We start from the raw sequence: 19,631 nt of genomic DNA on the forward strand, positions 1-19,631 counted from the left end.
ATGTCCATGCGATATTGCAGAGTCGCGTGAGCCAACACAACCCTACAACATCCAGAGCCTTAAGGAACTCCGGGTAGATCTCATCCACCCCAGGGGCCCTGCCACCAAGGAGGTTTTTGACCACCTCGGCGACCTCGTCCCCAGAGATTGGAGAGCCCAACCACGCCCCTCCAGGTCTCACTGTCATTGCCCACGTGAGCGTTGAAGTCCCCCAGTAGAACAAGGGAGTCCCCAGGAGGAGCACCCTCCAGTACCCCCTCTAAGGACTCCAAGAAGGGTGGGTAATCTGAACTGCTGTTCGGCCCGTAAGCACAGACAACAGTCAGAACCCGTCCCCCCACCCGTAGGCGGAGCCCTCTCGTTCACCGGGGTAAACCCCAACGTACAGGCGCCAAGATGGGGGGCAACAAGTATGCCCACTCCTGCCCGGCGCCTCTCACCACGGGCAACTCCAGAGTGGAAGTACGTCCAGCCCCTCTCAAGGAGACTGGTTCCAGAACCAGAGCCATGCGTCGAGGTGAGGCCGACTATTTCTAGCCGGAACCTCTCAGCCTCGCACACTAGCTCCGGTTCCTTCCCCACCATATTTTATTAATAAATTGATTCAGCCTTAAGTTAAATGAACTACCTAAATGTGTTTGAGTGTTACGGCTTTTCAATACCAACTTTCTGTCCTAGAAGCTGCAAAGCTGAAAACTAGCTTTAGCATCTAGCTATGGCTATTTAGCTTAGCTCTGCTAGGTAGCTAAGTTCCTGTTTTAAATTAAAATAAATGTTATTATTAATTATTTACATCTACAGCTGTTTTCAAAAAGCCTGGTTGAAATTCATAAACATTTAAAGGAAAATTTATGTTTTTATTTTCACAAAGAAGAAAAAAAGAAGTGTTAGCTTTAGCTGAGGCTAACAGTTAGCTTAATCTGTGTCAACAGGTGTAGATAATCAGATTTAACAGATTAATGTGTTTTTATGGTGAGATAAAACAGAGGGAAGTTATTCTGTTTAGTTATGGCTTCATGTAGCTGATTATATATCAGTGTGGAAAACTAACTTCAGGTCAGATCACAAACTTTTGACTCCTGAGCAAAATGATTCAGAGGATTTGTTATAAAAACATTTTATTAAGCCAAAGAAGCCAAGAGATTAAATGAATTATTAGTTAAGTTTTTGATTTAAATACTTTTGAATGCTGTTTATTTTACAACATAAACAGAAGACGGTTAATTCTCACGGATTGATAAACTGATCAAACGTCTGAAAAGACAACAAGATGGTTGAAATGGAGTAACTTCTATCTTACACAAACCTTCACTTGTATTTAAATTAAACTTTCTGAGTCATTTAAATGAAAACATTTGTCTGACTTCATTCAGATGTTTTTTGGTCTTCTCTTCATGAAACATGTTTCACAAACGACACAGAAAGTTCAGTTTTGAGGGGATTTGTGACTGAGAACGGGTTGCAGAGTTTCCCTCCTGCAGGAATCGTTGTGCTGACAGGAAGGATCTTAAAGCTTCAGGTGTGCAGCGCCGCTTTAATCACGGCGTGTTTGTGTGTGAAGGTCAACTGGTTCTGAAATCCCTTCACCGGTTTTCCCTCCGCTCAGCCTCGTGACTGCAGCTCGTCGCTCAGCTCTTCCTCTCTGTTTCAGGACCCGGCTGGGATCTTTGAGCTCGTCGAACTGGTTGGAAACGGCACCTATGGGCAGGTCTACAAGGTAAGACATGCAAAACCTAAAGACTCAGCTCTCTGTTCACCTCCTGAACTCACTGACAGCTGCTGTATTTATTCATTAAAACAGAATCGTTTAGTCTCCTTACTGGGGTTTTACACATTTATTTAAATGAGTTAATGTAAAGGAATCACTAAACAGAAGGTTTTATATTTTATATAACTCACTGATTGTTTCATATCCAGAGTTAATTTGTAACCAGTTACATTTACTTGAGTAACTTTTTTGAAAAATTGCGTATTTTTACTATGCTGTACTTTTTAATTTTACTATAAAGTATTTCTTCTCGTACTTTAGTAAAATTTCTGGATTTTCTGAATGAAAAACAAACATAAAAACTCACCAGAAACCAGAAACTCACCAAACTCAGAAACACCTGCAGTTTTTATTAAAGTTTCTGAAGTTTTTATTGAAAGAAACATTTTCTTCTTATTTTTGTTTCTTATATGAATTATCGTCATTTTGGTTCTTAAAACACCTAAATTTACACTTAACTTTATATTTTGGTCCTAGTATTTGACTTAAAAGGAGCTAAAATTTAAAAAATAGATTCAGAAAGATGCATTTCAGTTGAAGGTTTCAGTTCATGGAGTAAAACTACATTTAAAACAATTTAGAAAATTATGATGATGAAGCGATGTGGAGCTGAATAAACTGATGTTTTTTTGCGTATTTAAAATATGTTTTAATAGTTTTATTAACTGAATGTATAATTTTATTTTTACATGAAAAAGGGGCAGATATGGGTTTGTACGTGTTTCTTCTCCTTTTCATTCACATATTTTTTACATGAACTATTAATATTTATTACTGCGTGAATTAAATTAAAAACTAAATGAAATGTTTGAGACTTTAAAGCAGGTTAAAAATCTTTTTCCTGATATAAATCTAATTCTAGAATTGCTCTGGAAACAGGCTGTTTCTGTTTCCTCCTCTCTTTATTATGACTTCACATCAAAAATCTTATTATCACAGATAAATTCAGGTTGTTATTGACAACCTGCCGGTTTATTTTTGTGGATTGTTTTACCTTGAAGGTAATTAACACGTCTGCTGGATGCGGCGAATCGATCTGACATTTCTACAAGTTGACACCTCCTCTGCAGAAAATGATTGATGGGGCAAAATTAACACAATCTGTGTGAGCTTATAAAAATAATGAACACATGAACAGAAACGGCTGAAGAGCTCATCTGGAGCCACGCTGCAGTCGGACTGTTGGATTCTCATGTTTGACTCGACATTCTTCAGCTGAATCTGGATTTTCTTCCTGATTTCAGGAAGCCGATCCTGCACGGCCGTTTACATCATGCAGTTTCTGTTCTGGAAGCATCAATTAGCTGTTAAAGATTCAGACAATTACACCAACTTCTCGTTTTCTGTTTTATTTTGAAAACCATCCATCCGTTTAGTTTATTTAATTAGCAGAAGTTTGCAGCTGGATCCAGAAACCGTTGATTTGAACGCTGCCAGTCGAACACATTTAACATGCTGCTGTCGTCATGTAGAGTTTTCTAAAAATCCATCTTGTGGACCAGAAAAACATGTTTTTTTTTTAGTTTGACAAATGACTGATAATGCACTGCTGCTGCAAATCATCTTAGCCCTGATTAGCTTTCACCATAAGACTCTCCAGGCTAGAAATTAATGAGAATTAATTAGCATTCTCTGTAGTCTCTGTAATTATCCCAAATTAAATAATTTTATTTCCTGGAAACTTCACGACAGGACTTCTGTTTTCAGAAATTATAATGAATCTGAAGAGACGTAGAAATTTTGATGTAATTTTTTCTCAAACATGAAAAAAAACCTTAAAAGGTGAAACAGAGAAACTGAAAGGCTGAGCTGTAGAAACCGGATCAGGTTCTGGTGTTCCGCCTGTCCCTCCCCTCGGCTCCCTGTTTTTATTTTAACGCTGACGGCGCTGTGGCTTTGGAAAGAGGAAGAGAAGTCTGCTTGATGTTGCAAAGCTGCTCCTGCAGAGCAGCGAAGCGTTAAAATCTGTTAATTCAGGCGTGGAGTGAAGCTGCTGCACAGGTTTCCTGCTGACTGCGGCCGTTTTGGTTTCCTCTTAAAGAAACATCTTCAGGTGGTGTTGGACCGGATAAGGAATCAGAGTTTACTCAGTCTGTTTTATTGGTCGAAAGGACGGATGTCGCCTTTATTTCAGCTCCCTGTGAAGGTTTTCTGTGACTACACTGTAAAAACTAGCAGGTTAAAGAAGACTCTCCTGCACTTCATTCAGTGATTTAAAAAAACATCAGAAATATACACCTGGGCTGAGCTTTTCAACTGAAAAATCCAACCTTCATTTGATAAGTAAACGCACCACAGTGAGCTGCACCAGCAACACTCTTCGTTGTGGAAGTTTTTACTGACAGAAGGAAACTCAAACTTAGCTGGTTTCAGGATCAGTGAGGTGTGAGGATCTATTTAAAATACACTTTAATTTTCTGACATGTCTGCAGCTCATTCAGGGAGTCATGATAACTGATGTTACTGGACGATAAATTATTCCAGAAGTTATTGTGATAAATGATAATATTGTTGTTTTCAGATCATTTTCAAGTAATAATAATTCTCAAAGATCAATAAACTTTAAATTCCAGTTAGTATTTTACTCTGGAACTAGGAGACATTTTAATTTTTACAAAATTAATAAACAAGAGAACAGAAACAACAAATAAAATGAATCAGTAAATCTCTGTAAACAAAGATTTTGTAGTCCTATTTAGTTTAACCCTCAGTTTCCTTCATTATGTTACGATCAGCTGCTGGAAATTTAACAAATGTTTCAGTTTTGGTCTCCAGTTGAACCGAGAGTTCGGGACCATCAGGGATCAAAACGCCTTCAGGAGCGTCTTCTTCCAGGAATCCAGCTCTGGATTCCCCAAAGCGACGCATCAGCGCGTCACAGAGGACGAACATCAGGATGTTAAAATCCTGGCGCTGTTTTCGGGAAACGAGAAGAAGAAGAAGCTGCAGCCACTGAGGTTTCCTTGGCGGCTGCAGCTTCTTCTTCTTTGTTTCCTGAGCTGGTCTCCATCAGCCGGGACGTTACGCCGCATGAAGAGGAAGTGTTGCCTTTTCTCATGAATCTGATGGATTTGCTGATAAATCCCTTGTTTTGCTCTGAGCTAAAGCAAAGAGCAACCTTTCATCTGTGACCGCCCTGCAGTTAAAGAAGAGCTCTTATCTCCTTCAGATTCCCGCTGAAAGGCTTTAAATTGGAGACAAATGTTCGGATGTTGCGACGCCACGGCCTTTTGTTCGCAGAGAGGGAATCTTTTGTGATTCTACTTCCTGAAAATATCACAATATGTGACTCTTTCATGCAACCTGCAATTTCCAGGGTGATCTCACTGGGCGAAGAAGGAACCAACAAATTACTGTCGGGTTCCTCCTGAAACCAAAGTAAACAGGAACAAACAGGCCTTTTAGAGGAAATCACGCCGTGAACGCTGTGAGGAATTTGGCGTGTGACGTGTAAACTAAACAACGTGACGTGTTTTTACCTCTGATCATGTCGTGATCTGCTCTCCACTTAACCACAGGTTGTAGTTTGAATTAATTACAGGAGCCAGAGATATTTCTGCAACCCGTGTTTGATCAGCTACAAGATTTTACCTTTTAAATTAAATCTCGTTGGTATTTCTAACCTTGTTAGCTTATGGTCTCCTTGGTAACTGCAGATTTTTGATCATTGTTTGATTATTGCTTTATCATTTTCTACATTTTTCTGCCTTGAAATTGCAAACTTATTTGATATATACAGTGTGTACAAAATATTTTTTTCTGTTAACCAAAATGACTTAATGTCACCACGTTTCCTTCTTAAGCTGGAAATTATTACATAAGTCACATTTTGGCTCCAAACTGGGTTATTCTAGACATAATCCTACAAAATAGAAAGCTTGGAGTAGGATTTTCTTGTAGATTTGTAATTTATAATCTGACTGTAATCTTTCATCTTCTTTTGAAATTCACATTTTTGCATGTTTTTATACTTCCATTTGGTTTTCTAAAGCTTCTAAAACCATCTCAAGCGTTTGAAAAGAACTCATGCAGTTAGTTTTTGTTTTTGGTGTCTGGAAAATGAGCCTTTCAATAACCTTACGGAATGTAACATCACCTAGCAACCAACCTGTTACCTAGCAACTCCAGCAGAATTCCATCCGTTGCCTAGCAACACAGGTAGAGCTCCAGCACTTTTGCTCAGCTGGTTTTACTGCTGATTCTGCTGTACAATGGCTGCTGGACAAGACCAGTGTCTTGTTGTTGACTTAGCATCCAGAAACCACTTGCTGCATTCTTGTTTGTTATATTGGAGGCTCCACTTCTGCTGTTCAAAGATGTACGGCTGTATAGTTGCCCATCAGTTTTACACTCGTACGTGAAAATGGCTGCAAACGTTGAGTCGGGGGGCGTGGCCAGCAGCCGCAGCAGCTTATCTGGATTTAGAGTGAAAACTGCTCTTTCTGAAAGGAGCTTAAAATAGATTCAAATGTCATCTAAGAATAATTTTGTGCAAAAAACGTAATAAATATGTTTTGTATAGGCCATAGACCGATCCTAACCTGTTCAAGGGAGAATAATAGGTCAAATTTAAATTAAATGAAGATTATAAGTGGCCAGTTGTGAGTGTTATCACAGAGGCAATTATATACTTCCTATATAATACTTCAATTATATAGATGCCCCTAGATTTATAAAATACAGGACTTCTATTACAGACTCTTATTTAATGCTATGAATGTAATCAGCTCCATCAAAACACCAAAAGAAAAGGTTTTATTTGGTTTGTTTCATTGTGGAAATGTGAGATTAGGACAAAACATCCTGGGCTCCATGTAAGAATGTTATCTCTAAATTGTTACATGTCGCCTCGCTGCACTCGCCTGTTTGTCCAGAATGGCATCAAATGAAACCGAGAGCAACAATGTTTGCAACAGAGATCACTGCTAACTGGGTCAAGGCTGTTTTCTTCTCTTCTCTGGTCAAACAAGCTTCATTTAATAGCTTCAGGACTCATGATAACATCATAAAATCAGCTGTGGTTCATCTTTTAGGTCTGATAAGGAAGCTAATATGTTGTTACAATAATTTAATCGCAAAGTCAGGTAGAAGTGGATTGGTTATTAAATGGCGAATGTGTTGACATCACTGCAGTTTCATCACATTTTTATAGTTCTTAATCAGCAAATAATCCACATCTGAAGATAAAGTCACTTGGATTTGAGAAGTCAGGTTAACAAAATATGATTAGGACTAATTCAAGATCTGTTCAGAAAACTAAACAAACTCAGATTCCTCCAAAACTAAAAACACAACATAGCTGGATCCAACAGATAAATTCCTGTGCAGTTTACCGAGGCAGTCGAATGAAATGGTGAAGCCAGAAGCTTAAAAAAGAAACGGTCCTGACTCGTGGCGAACTGCAGGATGGACAGAAATAATAATCAAAGGAATGCAGATGTTGAAATTACAAACTAGAGCAGGTATGTGTGGGCAGCTAAAACCAAAACCGTAAGAATAAAATCAACACGATAACAAACTGGGTTCAGAAAATACAAAAACTAAACTATCCAAAACATTCTGATAAAAATCTGAGATGGAGAAGTGAAGCATGACATAAACACGCAGAGGGAGAGGGAGAAAAGTTCATGTCATTTATGACGCTGGGAGCTGGAAGAAGACGAGAAGACAGAAGAAATTACTTCCCCAAAATAAAACCTAAACATTTTATTCTGAGCCCTTAACTCTGTCCTTCAGCATGTGGGGGCTTGTCCGGGATATTTATGTTTCACAGTTTGCAACAGAACCATTATATAATTTTTTTTTCACTCAAATCAAACGCTATACAAAAAAGAAAACATTATTATTTAGCCCATTTCATTCTAGTTAACTCTAATTACAATTTAAACCCAACTTTAGTAATAGAATAAACTCACTGATAGAAATAACTTGACTGGACCACATTTATCCACATGAACTATCTACAGTAAAGTTCATGTTCTGATCTGCAGGAAGTTTTCATTCCTGAAACAATCATCGCCTGATTCTCCAGCGGTTGGCTAAAGCAGGAGGTTTTACAGACGTTTTGCCAGGACTTCATGGAGTCTGATGGGGTTTTAGTAAAAATCTGTCGATTTGCATGAGATCAGGAGATTGTATCGTGTATTTTATGGCCTGCAGAGGGACATCAACGACTCGTTTCTAAAAACGCCTTTAACGTCTAAATAATAATAAGGTCCATTCACACCAGCTCTGTTTGGTCTGTTTTAATCCAGTCCGTTTGTCTAGTCAAAGTCCAGTTTGGGAAGGTGTGAATGCATAATTGGACCAAGAAAGTGAACTTTGGTCTGCAGGGCATTCTGGGTAAACACAACCAAAACTAACCTGCTAGCCTCGCGCTAGCAGGAGAAATGGCTCGTAGTCAAAAGAGAAATCCTCCAACCGCTAAGATCTGAGGCCTCCTCATTTTTGTTTCTATTTGTTGAGGAAGGAAGTTGCACTCAGTGCCTTCAGAGGTTTTATGTAATTTTTTTCAGTGGTTTTTAGTGCAGCGCCCCCACTGGCGAGGAGGGGAACAGGTTTCTCATTAATCAAACCAAATTTATTGTTCTATCAGGCGTGAAAACACATTTAGAAACCCATCTCTGATCTGCATAAGAACCAAATTACATCCAAATAAGACAGATTCTTTTTCTGAATCAGTAGATTTTAAAATGATAGTTCAGAAAAAAGTGTTTTATTCAAAGAAACCAGAGAAATGCATCGTATCTTCATTTAAACGAGTAGCTCCTGCAGTTCGCAGCGTGACGTCAGCTGTCGGTTTCTCTTGTTGAATTTATTGCGACTGACTCTTCATCGTGACATTGTTGGAGAATCCGTCTCCTCAGCAGCAGAAAGGACTCCTGTCTGCTCGATTTGGTCCAATTAAGATAATTTCTCAAGCGCTTTGAACCATCTGAAGATGATCTATTTCCTCTTCTAAGAATAGATTCGTAGTAAAACAGCTTCCCTTTAAAGCTGCTTCTAACTCAGAGGCTGACGGATTATCTGACCTTCAGCGTCTCGCTGCAGAAACAGCATGAGGGAAGTAAAATCCCTCAGTGGGAACTGATAGATGCTGTTTCTGGTTTGTTTTTGAGGTCTGGAGGTTTGAGTTGTGCAGACAAACTGAAATGAGGGCGGCTTTGTGTTTGTCGCCGCTCTGGGCTGATTTCAGGATGTTTCATTAATTTCTGGACCTTCCGGAGACGACAGGTTCACACAACAGTTGGGATTAAGTTTCTGTGAACGATCACAACATTATTAGCTTCCGCCTGGAGAAACTGTTAAAAGATGTGAGCTGTGTGAGTCGTGTCGCACTGAAAGTTTCTGCTTTAAACAAATTATACAACCAGGACCTGAGAGACTGTCAGGGAATCCAGAGCGAGGTGAGCTCAGGCAGATTTCTGGGAATTTAGTGCCTGGACTGAAACAGTCCTGTTGCAAACTAAGAAAAATAAAAGCAACTACAGAAAGCAGAGTGTGATTCATCTGTGAAGTATTTTTAAATCACTGCCTGTATTTCAAAGACTCATTAATCATTCGCTTCCAGACACAAGTACAAACAAAGTTCTGGACTCTTCAGCTTCAGTTTCCTGCAGTTTCTGCTGATTCCTGCTTCAGCTTGATGCTGTTCAGGTTTTTATTTTAACAGGAACGGTTTTAGATTTGCTGCTGATTCACCTGAATATCTCCTCTGTGAGAAAATAAATATTTATATTCTTGTCTTAAACTGGAAACCATGAGGAAATTTAAAACAATTTAATAGATTAAACTACATGGTTTGTTCCGCCAATCCTTCCAACATTTAGCTAAACTATGAACCACTTACAGTTCAGTACTTACGTTAGCTTTGGAGAGGCTAACAGCTAGCATGGCTGGGCTAACCCACGATTTGTACCTTTTTCTTTAAAGAAAACTTTATCAAGAAAATGATTGGCATATAATATCTGTAAGTAACATGACTTTACATGTTTACTGCAATCCAACATGACATCAGCCATAAACATGCTGAATTATACAGAGCTAATGTTAGCTTCAGAGTCGGCTAATGGCTAATTTCCACCTTGTCTTTCAAAACCTTAAGCTTCATTAATTAGCTCCCATTTAAAAAGGTCCTTGTTTAAACTCTTGGACTAGATTATTCTGCACTAAAACCAGATATTTAAAACCTAGTTTGTGATTTATGAACTTTCATTAATTAGCCTCTCAGCCTCCTTCACGTTGCCAGACAGGTTCTGTTTTAATGTCTGTCAGTAATCATGTCTGGGTGGAAAATTTAACTCACCTGTCCAAAAAAACCCTTTATTTTATTGCAGTTAATTCCTAATTTAATACCGGGGGAAATTATAATTTCCCTGAATTCTTGAAATCATAATTTAAAAACTGGGTTTTGGATTTACTGGGGATGTCTTTGTTTAATATTGAAACATCTAACTTTTGACCTTTCTGGCTCCAGCCTGTTAGCTTATCTTACATAGCTCTGTATTTATGTTGAAAATTGTAGCTATGTTTCCGTTACAAATATGTGCAAAACTTTGTCAATGATAATGTAAAAAACACCAACATAGTTTTGCAATTGTACGTGTTTCCACTAAATAACAAACACAGCTGAAATGAAGTTTATTCCTGTGATGAGTTGTTAAAAAACACGCTTCTATCTACTTCCTGTCGTTGTCTTTGTGGTTTTTTCCAGTAGTAACATCCTGTTGTTGATCATGTGACTCGTGTGATGAGGAAAGTGTTTCCATTGCAGTTCTGTGAAATAAACCCACCTCATCCTAGAACCAAAACGTTTTATTGAAAAACTAGAGATTTTTTCAAAATTGATGCGTTGCTATTCAGCAAATTTATTCTCAAAATGTCAAATTGTGAAATTTAAAGGTAAATGGAAACGTGGTGAATCTGAATTGATCCCCTGGAAAAACCTAAAAAGCCTGTTAGTTTTTAACCGCTACAAACTTTGTTCCTTATTTTAGAAACGATGCAAACATCCCTGATATTTGAAAGGTAAAAACATGCAAATGTTGCTCGGAGCCTGAACCGGAGAGCTGCTGCTTGGAGAGAAACCCAGAAATGCAGAACATTAATCACAGGCTGATCTTTGTTCCCAGGCGAACGTCATGCAAAACGCTTCACCTGGACAGGGAAGCTGTTCCTTTGCCAGAAATGTATTTTTAAAGCCGCTCTGCAGCGATGCTGTAATGCTCCAGCTGATATTCTGATGAGCACGCACCTTTTTCAGGTTCTCAAAACGACAACAGGCTGCTGACAGCGACGCCTTTCTGCTGCTATTCTCGGCTGAACTTTCTGAAATGCCAGTTTGGTGGTTTTAGACGAGGCGCTCCGTTTCCAGGCGGATCGTTGTGCTGGATGCTGGAGTGAAGCAGCGACACGCAGAGACGTTCATGACTGGTCCAACACTCAGATCTACGAATCCAAAATCCAATTTACAAGCTCATATTTAAAGGCTTTTAATTATGCTTTAATCAGTACCATACAATTCAGAAATAAAAACAAAATAATATTTAATATAAGGTCACATTCTTTTCTTAAAATTTAAATGTTTACTTTAGTCTTTTCAGATTAAAGTTGTCATTTCTTCTCCACTCTATTGTAAAAATGTCCTTGATCATTTCCCATTTTCTTTTCATTTTTAAAAATCTGGCAGCAAAAGAGGAGAGTGGCCTTGAATTTTCATATTCAGTATTTTCTCTATTTTCCGATTGTTTTCAGTCTTTTCAAAGTGTAGAAGAAGAGAATCTGTGGCCTGTTGTGTCATGAGGAGCTCATTACTGCCCCCTATCAGACAAACTGGATATATCACACATTCATTAAACATATTAGGCAGACTGTGGAACGTCAGCATATGAAGAATGCGTCTAATTAAACTAATATGTTGGTTAAATATGTTGCAGTGTGATGTCACGAGTGGAAGATCCTGCAAAAAGCTGTTTGCTAACGATGACTAGCATTGGCTTTGGCTGTAAAGTTGTCTACATAAGCTAAATCTTAAATGTAAGCCTGATATTTAGAAGAAACAGGGAAGCAGTGCAAAACTACAACGAGATACCAAGGTCAAGAAAAAGTTTTAATAAAAAAAAAATAGCGAGGGAGAGGGAAGTAGTTCAGTTACGCTAGCTCCACTTTTCCAACTTTAACCTTAAGACGAGTTTTTTTCTTTCCATCATTGTGCGCATGTGCGGGATCTCCAGGAGTAAACAACAAAATAACGCAGAAAAACCACTGAAGACCAACTCAAAACCACTCATACTCCTTTTTTCTCGCTCTCTGGGTTGCCTACGTTGCACACAGACTCGTTCCCAGAGGAACTGACAACAACCCAATATGTTTCAGGATTCAACACCAAAAAGCACTCAAACATTTCCAACACAAAGAACAGAACATGCAGTCGTTACAGTTTGGTGTTTTCAGGTTTGACATTGTTTTTGCGATTATTAATAAAAGATTAGCTACCGCTGCTGTTAGCTAAATTAGCTAATCTAGCACTGCAGTGGTTGATTAACTGATTTAAACACTTGCTCTACTGATGAATGTGAACGGAAACAGACACAATTCTACAGCACGCTTACATGTTAAGGTTTTCATAGTCAAGCTAGCATAACTGACTTATTTCCCTCTCCCTCGCTGTTTTTTTAAATTAAAACTGTTTCCAAATCTTATTATCTAGTTGTTGTGTTGACTATTAGTAACAAAGCACTGTGTCCCCTTTTTTAATTTATATATCAGCCGTAGATTTGAGCTTTAGCTTGTTATGTTGACAGTTTAACAGCTAACATCAATGCTAGTCATGGTCAGTCAGCAGCTTTTTGTGGGATCTTCTGCACATGATGTCGCGCTGCAACATGTCTAAGAGAACAGCAACAAGCATCCACCAACTGCCTGCTTCATTCTGTTTGTGTGACACAGCGCCCCCTGAGGCGAGGCACTGTACTACACTGCCTGATTTGGACAATTAAAATATTACTACCAATATATTTTAATTTAAAGTGTACAGGTTGGTTTTCTCTGATGTATTTTCCTGTCATGAAGCTGAACCCGGCTGGTGTTGCTCCGACCCGCCTCCATGTGCCCAGGCTTGTGTCTGGGTCAGGAATGCGCGGCATGACTGGATCCGGACCTGAGGTGTGTTTTTATGCCTCAGGCAGCAGCAGAGCCATCCTCCTCCCCCCGTTCTCACCAAGGCTCTATCTTTATCGCTGCATATATACAGACACTCTTCTCTCCTTTGCCTTAATCTCCGCCACACACAAACACACACACACACACACACACAAACACACCCACACACACACACACACACACACACTCGCACTGGGAGCTGAGCGTCACCTCTGGGAGATAGTCTGGCCGTTCGGTGTGTCGGGGGAAAAGCGATAGCAAAACAAAGAGGCTCTCTGAGATATCATCGCTTCCTCTCATCTGGCCGGCGTTATCTGCCGCTCCTTTTATTGCTTCATCGCGGCGGATCGCTGCCATTTGTCCTGCAGTCACAGCCGCGCTTCACACACTTAACCTGCGGCCCGAGGAGTCGCTTCACACACCCATCTGGGTGAGAAAATCCCTCCCAAATCCACAGCCAGCCCAGGTGTTCATGGGTTTAATGCGTTTTCTCTTTGAAAGACAATAAATCAAACAGTTATGACATATTATCATGAATGATCTGAAAGGTTTTATGGTTTCTGCATTTTCAATTAGTAAACAGTTAATCTGGTTTATCATGATGAATCGATTATTTAATTAATTTACTAATCAAATAATTAACTGGAGCATACAGACTAAAAAAGGCCATTTACTGAAACAAGAGCAATAATTAAACCAAAACTACAAAAAATCTAAACATTTTCCACTTAAGATAAAATAAAAACTTCTTTGTCTGTAAACATGTTTTACTCAGTTCTCCTAAAGTAACATAGTTTTACATTCACCTGTAAAAATCTCCTATTAATCACCTTTTGAACCAGTTATTAATCACTTAATCAATAAATAATCAACATCAGCATCTCTTTATGTATTTATAATATTGTATAAAAACATTTAATCAGTTACATGAAAAATGTGCAAATGTTTAGTTTTCTTATCCATTTGATCTATTAACTGTTAGAATAATCAATAGAGTAATTGATTTATAAATAATCATTTGTTGAAGATTTTATATTTATGTATTTTTCAAGCACCCAGAGTTTCCTGTGATCCAGATCAATCATTTTTCAGACTTTTCCATTCAGTCTATGAATCCTGAGACGAAGCGGCTCCTGAAGATGAAGATGTGAATCGTTTTGTATCTAAAGGCGTTTTCACTTTTAGTTCATTCATTTGTTCACGTCTTCTGGTGGTTTGGGTTCTGCACTGCAAAAACACAAAATCTTACAAGGGTTTTGTCTGGTTTCCAGTTCAATGACTGAAAAGGATAAAGAGGAGCGAGATAAATGGTTGATTTAACTTTAACTTATTGAACATTTTTGTTTGTTCTGCTTGTTTTTGTTCGTCTCCTGCTGTGATTTTGCTGAACTTCTTTGTTGTTCATTCATTTATGATTCCTTTTTTTCACACCTGTTAGTCCGGTCGACTCAGTTCGATTGGTGAACGAACCAACTGAACTCTTTGAGCAACCTGTTCCCCTCCTGGCCTGTGGGGGCGCTACACCGAGAACCACTGAAGGAACGACACAAAAACCTCTGAGCGCAACTTCCTGCTTCACCAAATGGAAAATAAATGCAGGCGTCAGATTTTAGCTGTTGGAGGATTTCTCTTTTAATTTTGGTAACAAACCGTGAGTCAATTCTCCTGCTAGCGCTAGGCTAGCACGTTAGCTTTGGTTGTATTTACCCACAATGCCTTGTGCTGTAGTCCACTTCCTGCTTTTGGAGCGATTTCCAGTCTGCTTGGCGTTCACATTCAAACCGAACCAGAGTTCACTTCAACCGAACCCAGACCGAGGTTTGGAGGCGGACCGGAGTCCGATTAGCGTTCACACCTCCGCAAACTGAATCGGACTTTGACTAGGCAGCCAGACTGGAGTTAAATTAAACTATGGAGATTTAATAGTCGTCATGTTAGATGCATCAGCTCTCTGCAGGATTTACTGGTTTGTCTTTTTTTGCTCTTTCTGTTTCGTTCCAATCGTTTAGTTCTGGACTGTTATTCCGGTTCTGGTTCTGAAGGCCCGTTTATTCCCGGATCGGTTCAACCAGTTCAACCTGCCTCGTTCTTTTTTAAAGGCAGGAGAGCAGCGATAACCCTCAGCTTCCTCCCGCTGACTCTGGAGTCAGAATCAGCGCAGCTGCTGAGGCCGGGAAAGTGCAAATTCATTCACTTCACCGCACACTCTCCGTTTCCTCACGGTAACCATAGCAACAGGCCAGGCAGCCGGGCCAGCCAATGGGGAGGCTTCGAAGGAGGCAAAGTGATGGCAGCGTGAGGCGTGTGTGTGTGTGTGTGTGTGAGGAGGCCGTGATGGCTCACACACACACAGGGTCAGTTGAGCGTTCACACGCGGCGTCTCGGTTACTCAGCGTTGCATCAGACGCTGAATGTTTCTGACAGGACCCAAATCACCTCGGAGGACGGAGAGCCTCTTCTTCTCCTCCCTCCGCCTGCTTTCCTGCTCCGTCTCTTGTCTTCGGTTTCCTGTTCCTCTCTCACGTTACACACTCAGGTTCAACGTTTCAGCTTTCTGATGCTAAACCGGCTCAACTGCTTCCTGTTAAACTGATCGGATCCAGAGAGGAAGCAATGAAGACAAGCTTCACCAAGTTACCTCTGAAAAAAGAACTGGGCCAGGATTACTTTCTATGTGAATTAAAATCAACTATAGAGCTGACTGTCATGTCAATGGTTCAGCTAAACAGTGTAGCATCAAGCCAGAGGTACTTTTTATAGGAAAGAAAAACAAAGAGTTTACTCAAATGTAATGAAAATCCCAGCAGAAACACTGAGCTAGGGGTACTTTCTATAGGAAAGAAAACACAAACACCACTCAAAATCAGAGGCAGTAATACCTCTGTTGATTGTTTCATGGCTAAACAGAGAAGCAATAAGACAGGTGTACTTTCTACTAGAAAGAAAACAAACAGCTAGCGTTAGCGACAATGAGTCTGGAAAAAACAAAAACACTGAAAAAACAGAAAGATGACACAAAACCAGCGGCAGCAAAATCCACAACTAAATACAGAAACACTGAACTAGGAGTACTTTCTATGAAAAAAACAACAAACAGAACACAAAGTGTGGCAGAAATAATGAAGTTTACATTAAAGATGAGATAAGGTCAAATACAGAAACCCCAGGCCAGGTGTACTTTCTACGGGCAGGAAAAGCAAAGAGATCTGAGAAGGTTAGCGCAGCTTTCAGCCACGGCTCTGTCCAGGAAAGACTCGAGCACAGAAACACTGGAAGGAGGTCGTCCATTTCTGCCTCATATTTCTTCATTTCCCCTCTGATTTTTACTTCCTACAGATTTGTTTGTTGTGTTTTGAGCTTGAATTTGAACAAATATTAGATTTATTACATTTGAAAAAATGTTAAACTGTTATTCTCAGTTAGCAGCATAAACATCCTGGGAATATTTTCACATATTATCACAGCTATATAAAATTAAAAAATGTCAAATGGAGATGAGAAAGTGAATTTATTACCTCATTAAAAGCGAATTATGAGCGGATGTATTTCCGTACGTATGGCCGCTCAGCCTTTGTGTGGAAAGTGACGTGTTCATGTTAAAACAGTTGAGGAAAGCTGCACAGCTGAGTCTCTGTCATCCATGATTTACTCTGTTTCTCTGCTGCTTTATGGGGGGAGCTCTGCTCTGGTCCTAATCCAGCCTGCGACGCTCCGGTTGCTTCAGCTGTTTTCCAACGGGGAGAAGGAAGCAGAGATGTGGGCGATGATTCAGAGCTGTGGCGGCACAAAGGCAGAGAAACCTGACGACGAAATGAATGAAATTAAACAGAAACTCAACTAAAACACAAGAAATGTCATAAAAAAGATTCAGGAACAAAAGGACTTAAATATAAAATGTAATTTCTGTTTTTTTAATTTATCGATCCAGAACAGAGGAGTTATTGATAGGTTATCAATCACTGACAAAGAAATCAGCATAAGAGTGATATTTATTTGTTAAAGCTGCAGTCTGTAACTTTTATAAAAAATTATTTTTACATATTTGATAAAACTGGAATCATTTTGTGACAGTTTGTTATGAAACAGATAATCTGTGTAAAATCGATCTCCTGAACCTCCTCCATGAGTTTTTATTGTCGTCTGGAGAAATGAACCAAAAACAACCAATCAGAGCCAGGAGGCGGGTCTTAGCGCTGTCAGTCAACCTCATGTACTCGCTGCTAATGGTGGAGAAACAGCTTACTGTTACAGGAAAACCGTTTATCAGCAGGAGGGTGTATCTTTGTCATTCATTCCTCCAAACCCGTTTTCCTTGGTTGGTTTGAGATGAAGATCCTTTCAGACAAATCGATCTTCCTCTTATTGTCCTGTCACAAACTTTAACCTGCTAACGGAGGCCAGCAGAGTCTGAAATGAAGCTCCTTGTTGTTTTTATTTTTTCTCCAAGCTGTTTGGGACATTTTGTGGATAACCTTCCTCTCTGTAGAGTGATGGACCTGTTAGGGTCAGGAAATGTCCTTATAGGATGGACGGGCAGCAGGAGTTTCTCCTAAAGGTTTTTGATGTTTCCTTTCCGGCTTGGCAGCAGAAACTTCCAGACGTCCTGCTTTCATAGAGACGTTCACGCTGATGATCACTCATGAGTGCAGAAATATTTCATATAACTGAATGTTTCCTTTGCTTTGTCACTGTCTCATCCTCTATCTGCGTTTTTTCAGGGTCGCCATGTCAAAACGGGCCAGCTTGCTGCCATCAAGGTCATGGACGTCACCGGAGTACGTGTCACACCCAGCATGCTAATCCTGCCGCGCTCTGCAGATTTTTATTGAACTGAATCTTTCTATGTGCTTGTTCTCATCCTCCAGGACGAGGAAGAGGAGATTAAAGCTGAGATTAACATGCTGAAGAAGTACAGTCACCACAGGAACATCGCGACCTATTATGGCGCCTTCATCAAGAAGAACCCTCCAGGAATGGACGACCAGCTTTGGGTAGGAGTTTGTTTTCATAAACCGGTGAAATGTTACGGATTGTTTTAGGTCTGGTCTGTCAGGAGGCGTTCTGCAGCGTGTGAAGTGTTTCTGTGGCCCTGACAGCTGGTGATGGAGTTCTGTGGAGCCGGGTCGGTGACGGACCTGATCAAAAACACCAAAGGGAACTCGCTGAAGGAGGAGTGGATCGCCTACATCTGCAGGGAGATCCTCAGGGTGAGGAGCTCACTGGTTTATCTGAAACAGAAACTAAAGGAAACCTGACCTGGTCCCAGGTTTTCCATAACTTTAACGGTGTTTACTCTGCATCTTTCTCCAGGGACTAACCCACCTCCACCAGCACAAAGTCATCCACAGAGACATAAAGGGGCAGAACGTGCTGCTGACGGAAAACGCAGAGGTCAAGCTGGGTGAGGAACTGAACCCTCAGCTGCAGGGTGTGAAGGAGGCCCAGGCCTGCGCCTCCTTCAGGACCGTCTCTGTGTTTCCACAGTGGACTTCGGTGTGAGCGCCCAGCTGGACCGGACGGTGGGGCGGAGGAACACGTTCATCGGGACGCCGTACTGGATGGCCCCGGAGGTCATCGCCTGCGATGAGAACCCGGACGCTACATACGACTTCAAGGTAGGCGTTGGTTGGAGTGTGAGCTCTGGATCCAAGATCTGGAGAGAAGCTCAGTGAGGGTGACGAAGAAATAAATGTTGCAATATAGAAAAACCTAAAGCCTGTTTTGAGGTTTAATGGCACCTCAAACATTAAAGAGCCTCAAACCTTTGAGCAGCTGAAACTTAAAGATTGGAAGGACCCTCTAACTGTTTGATACACCTTTAACTTTAAAACTGACCTTTAGCCTTTTGTTGGATGTCAAACCTTTCAAGGATCCCGACTGATGAGAACCTTGAGTAACTCTGGCGTTCTCAGGACCTTTAACTCTTACAGGCGGGGCAGTTAGACTGTAAACTGGATTTTCTTCTTACTTTAGCCAGTAAAACTCAACACCTCGTCAGTCACGTAATCAGACTCCTTGTAACTGTGAAGAAGGATTACAAAGTGACCTTCAGAAAAATGATCACATCTGTTGGTTTTTGGATTCCCGGATTATTCCCCTGGACAGACAGAAACAGGAAGCAGGTTGCTGGTTGCTGGTTGCTGGTTGGTGATTGCTGGCTGCTGGTTGCTGGTTGCTGGTTGCTGGCTGCTGGTTTCTGGTTGCTGGCTGCTGGATGCTGGCTGCTGGTTGCTGGTTGCTGGTTTCTGGTTGCTGGATGCTGGCTGCTGGTTGCTGGTTGCTGATTTCTGGTTGCTGGTTGCTGGTTTCTGGTTGCTGGTTGCTGGCTGCTGGCTGCTGGCTGCTGGTTTCTGGTTTCTGGTTGCTGGTTGCTGGCTGCTGGTTTCTGGTTGCTGGCTGCTGGATGCTGGCTGCTGGTTGCTGGTTTCTGGTTGCTGGTTGCTGGCTGCTGGTTTCTGGTTGCTGGTTTCTGGATGCTGGCTGCTGGTTGCTGATTTCTGGTTGCTGGTTGCTGGTTTCTGGATGCTGGCTACTGGTTTCTGGCTGCTGGCTGCTGGTTGCTGGCTGCTGGCTGCTGGTTGCTGGCTGCTGGTTTCTGGTTGCTGGTTTCTGGATGCTGGCTGCTGGTTGCTGATTTCTGGTTGCTGGCTGCTGGCTGCTGGCTGCTGGCTGCTGGTTGCTGGCTGCTGGTTTCTGGTTGCTG

At 40.8% G+C, this 19,631-nt stretch overlaps 1 protein-coding gene across 1 annotated transcript in view; it reads left to right on the forward strand.

Annotated features, from left to right (window-relative positions):
- Positions 1-1,576: 1,576 nt before the first annotated feature.
- The window catches only part of tnikb (TRAF2 and NCK interacting kinase b), a gene marked incomplete at its 5' end in the record, with an annotated part of 54,948 nt that continues 36,893 nt past the window's right edge, over positions 1,577-19,631 (forward strand). Inside the window, 6 exons of the mRNA XM_015054513.1 lie at positions 1,577-1,717; positions 17,647-17,703; positions 17,794-17,919; positions 18,025-18,135; positions 18,239-18,329; positions 18,413-18,543. Coding sequence (XP_014909999.1) covers positions 1,577-1,717; positions 17,647-17,703; positions 17,794-17,919; positions 18,025-18,135; positions 18,239-18,329; positions 18,413-18,543 — 657 coding nt within the window. The remainder of the gene's footprint in view (positions 1,718-17,646; positions 17,704-17,793; positions 17,920-18,024; positions 18,136-18,238; positions 18,330-18,412; positions 18,544-19,631) is intronic.

This window comes from Poecilia latipinna, unplaced genomic scaffold (assembly GCF_001443285.1).
Source record: "Poecilia latipinna isolate Pla-1442-1.1 unplaced genomic scaffold, P_latipinna-1.0 Scaffold1256, whole genome shotgun sequence".
In the NCBI taxonomy this organism is placed as follows: Eukaryota; Metazoa; Chordata; class Actinopteri; order Cyprinodontiformes; family Poeciliidae; genus Poecilia; species Poecilia latipinna.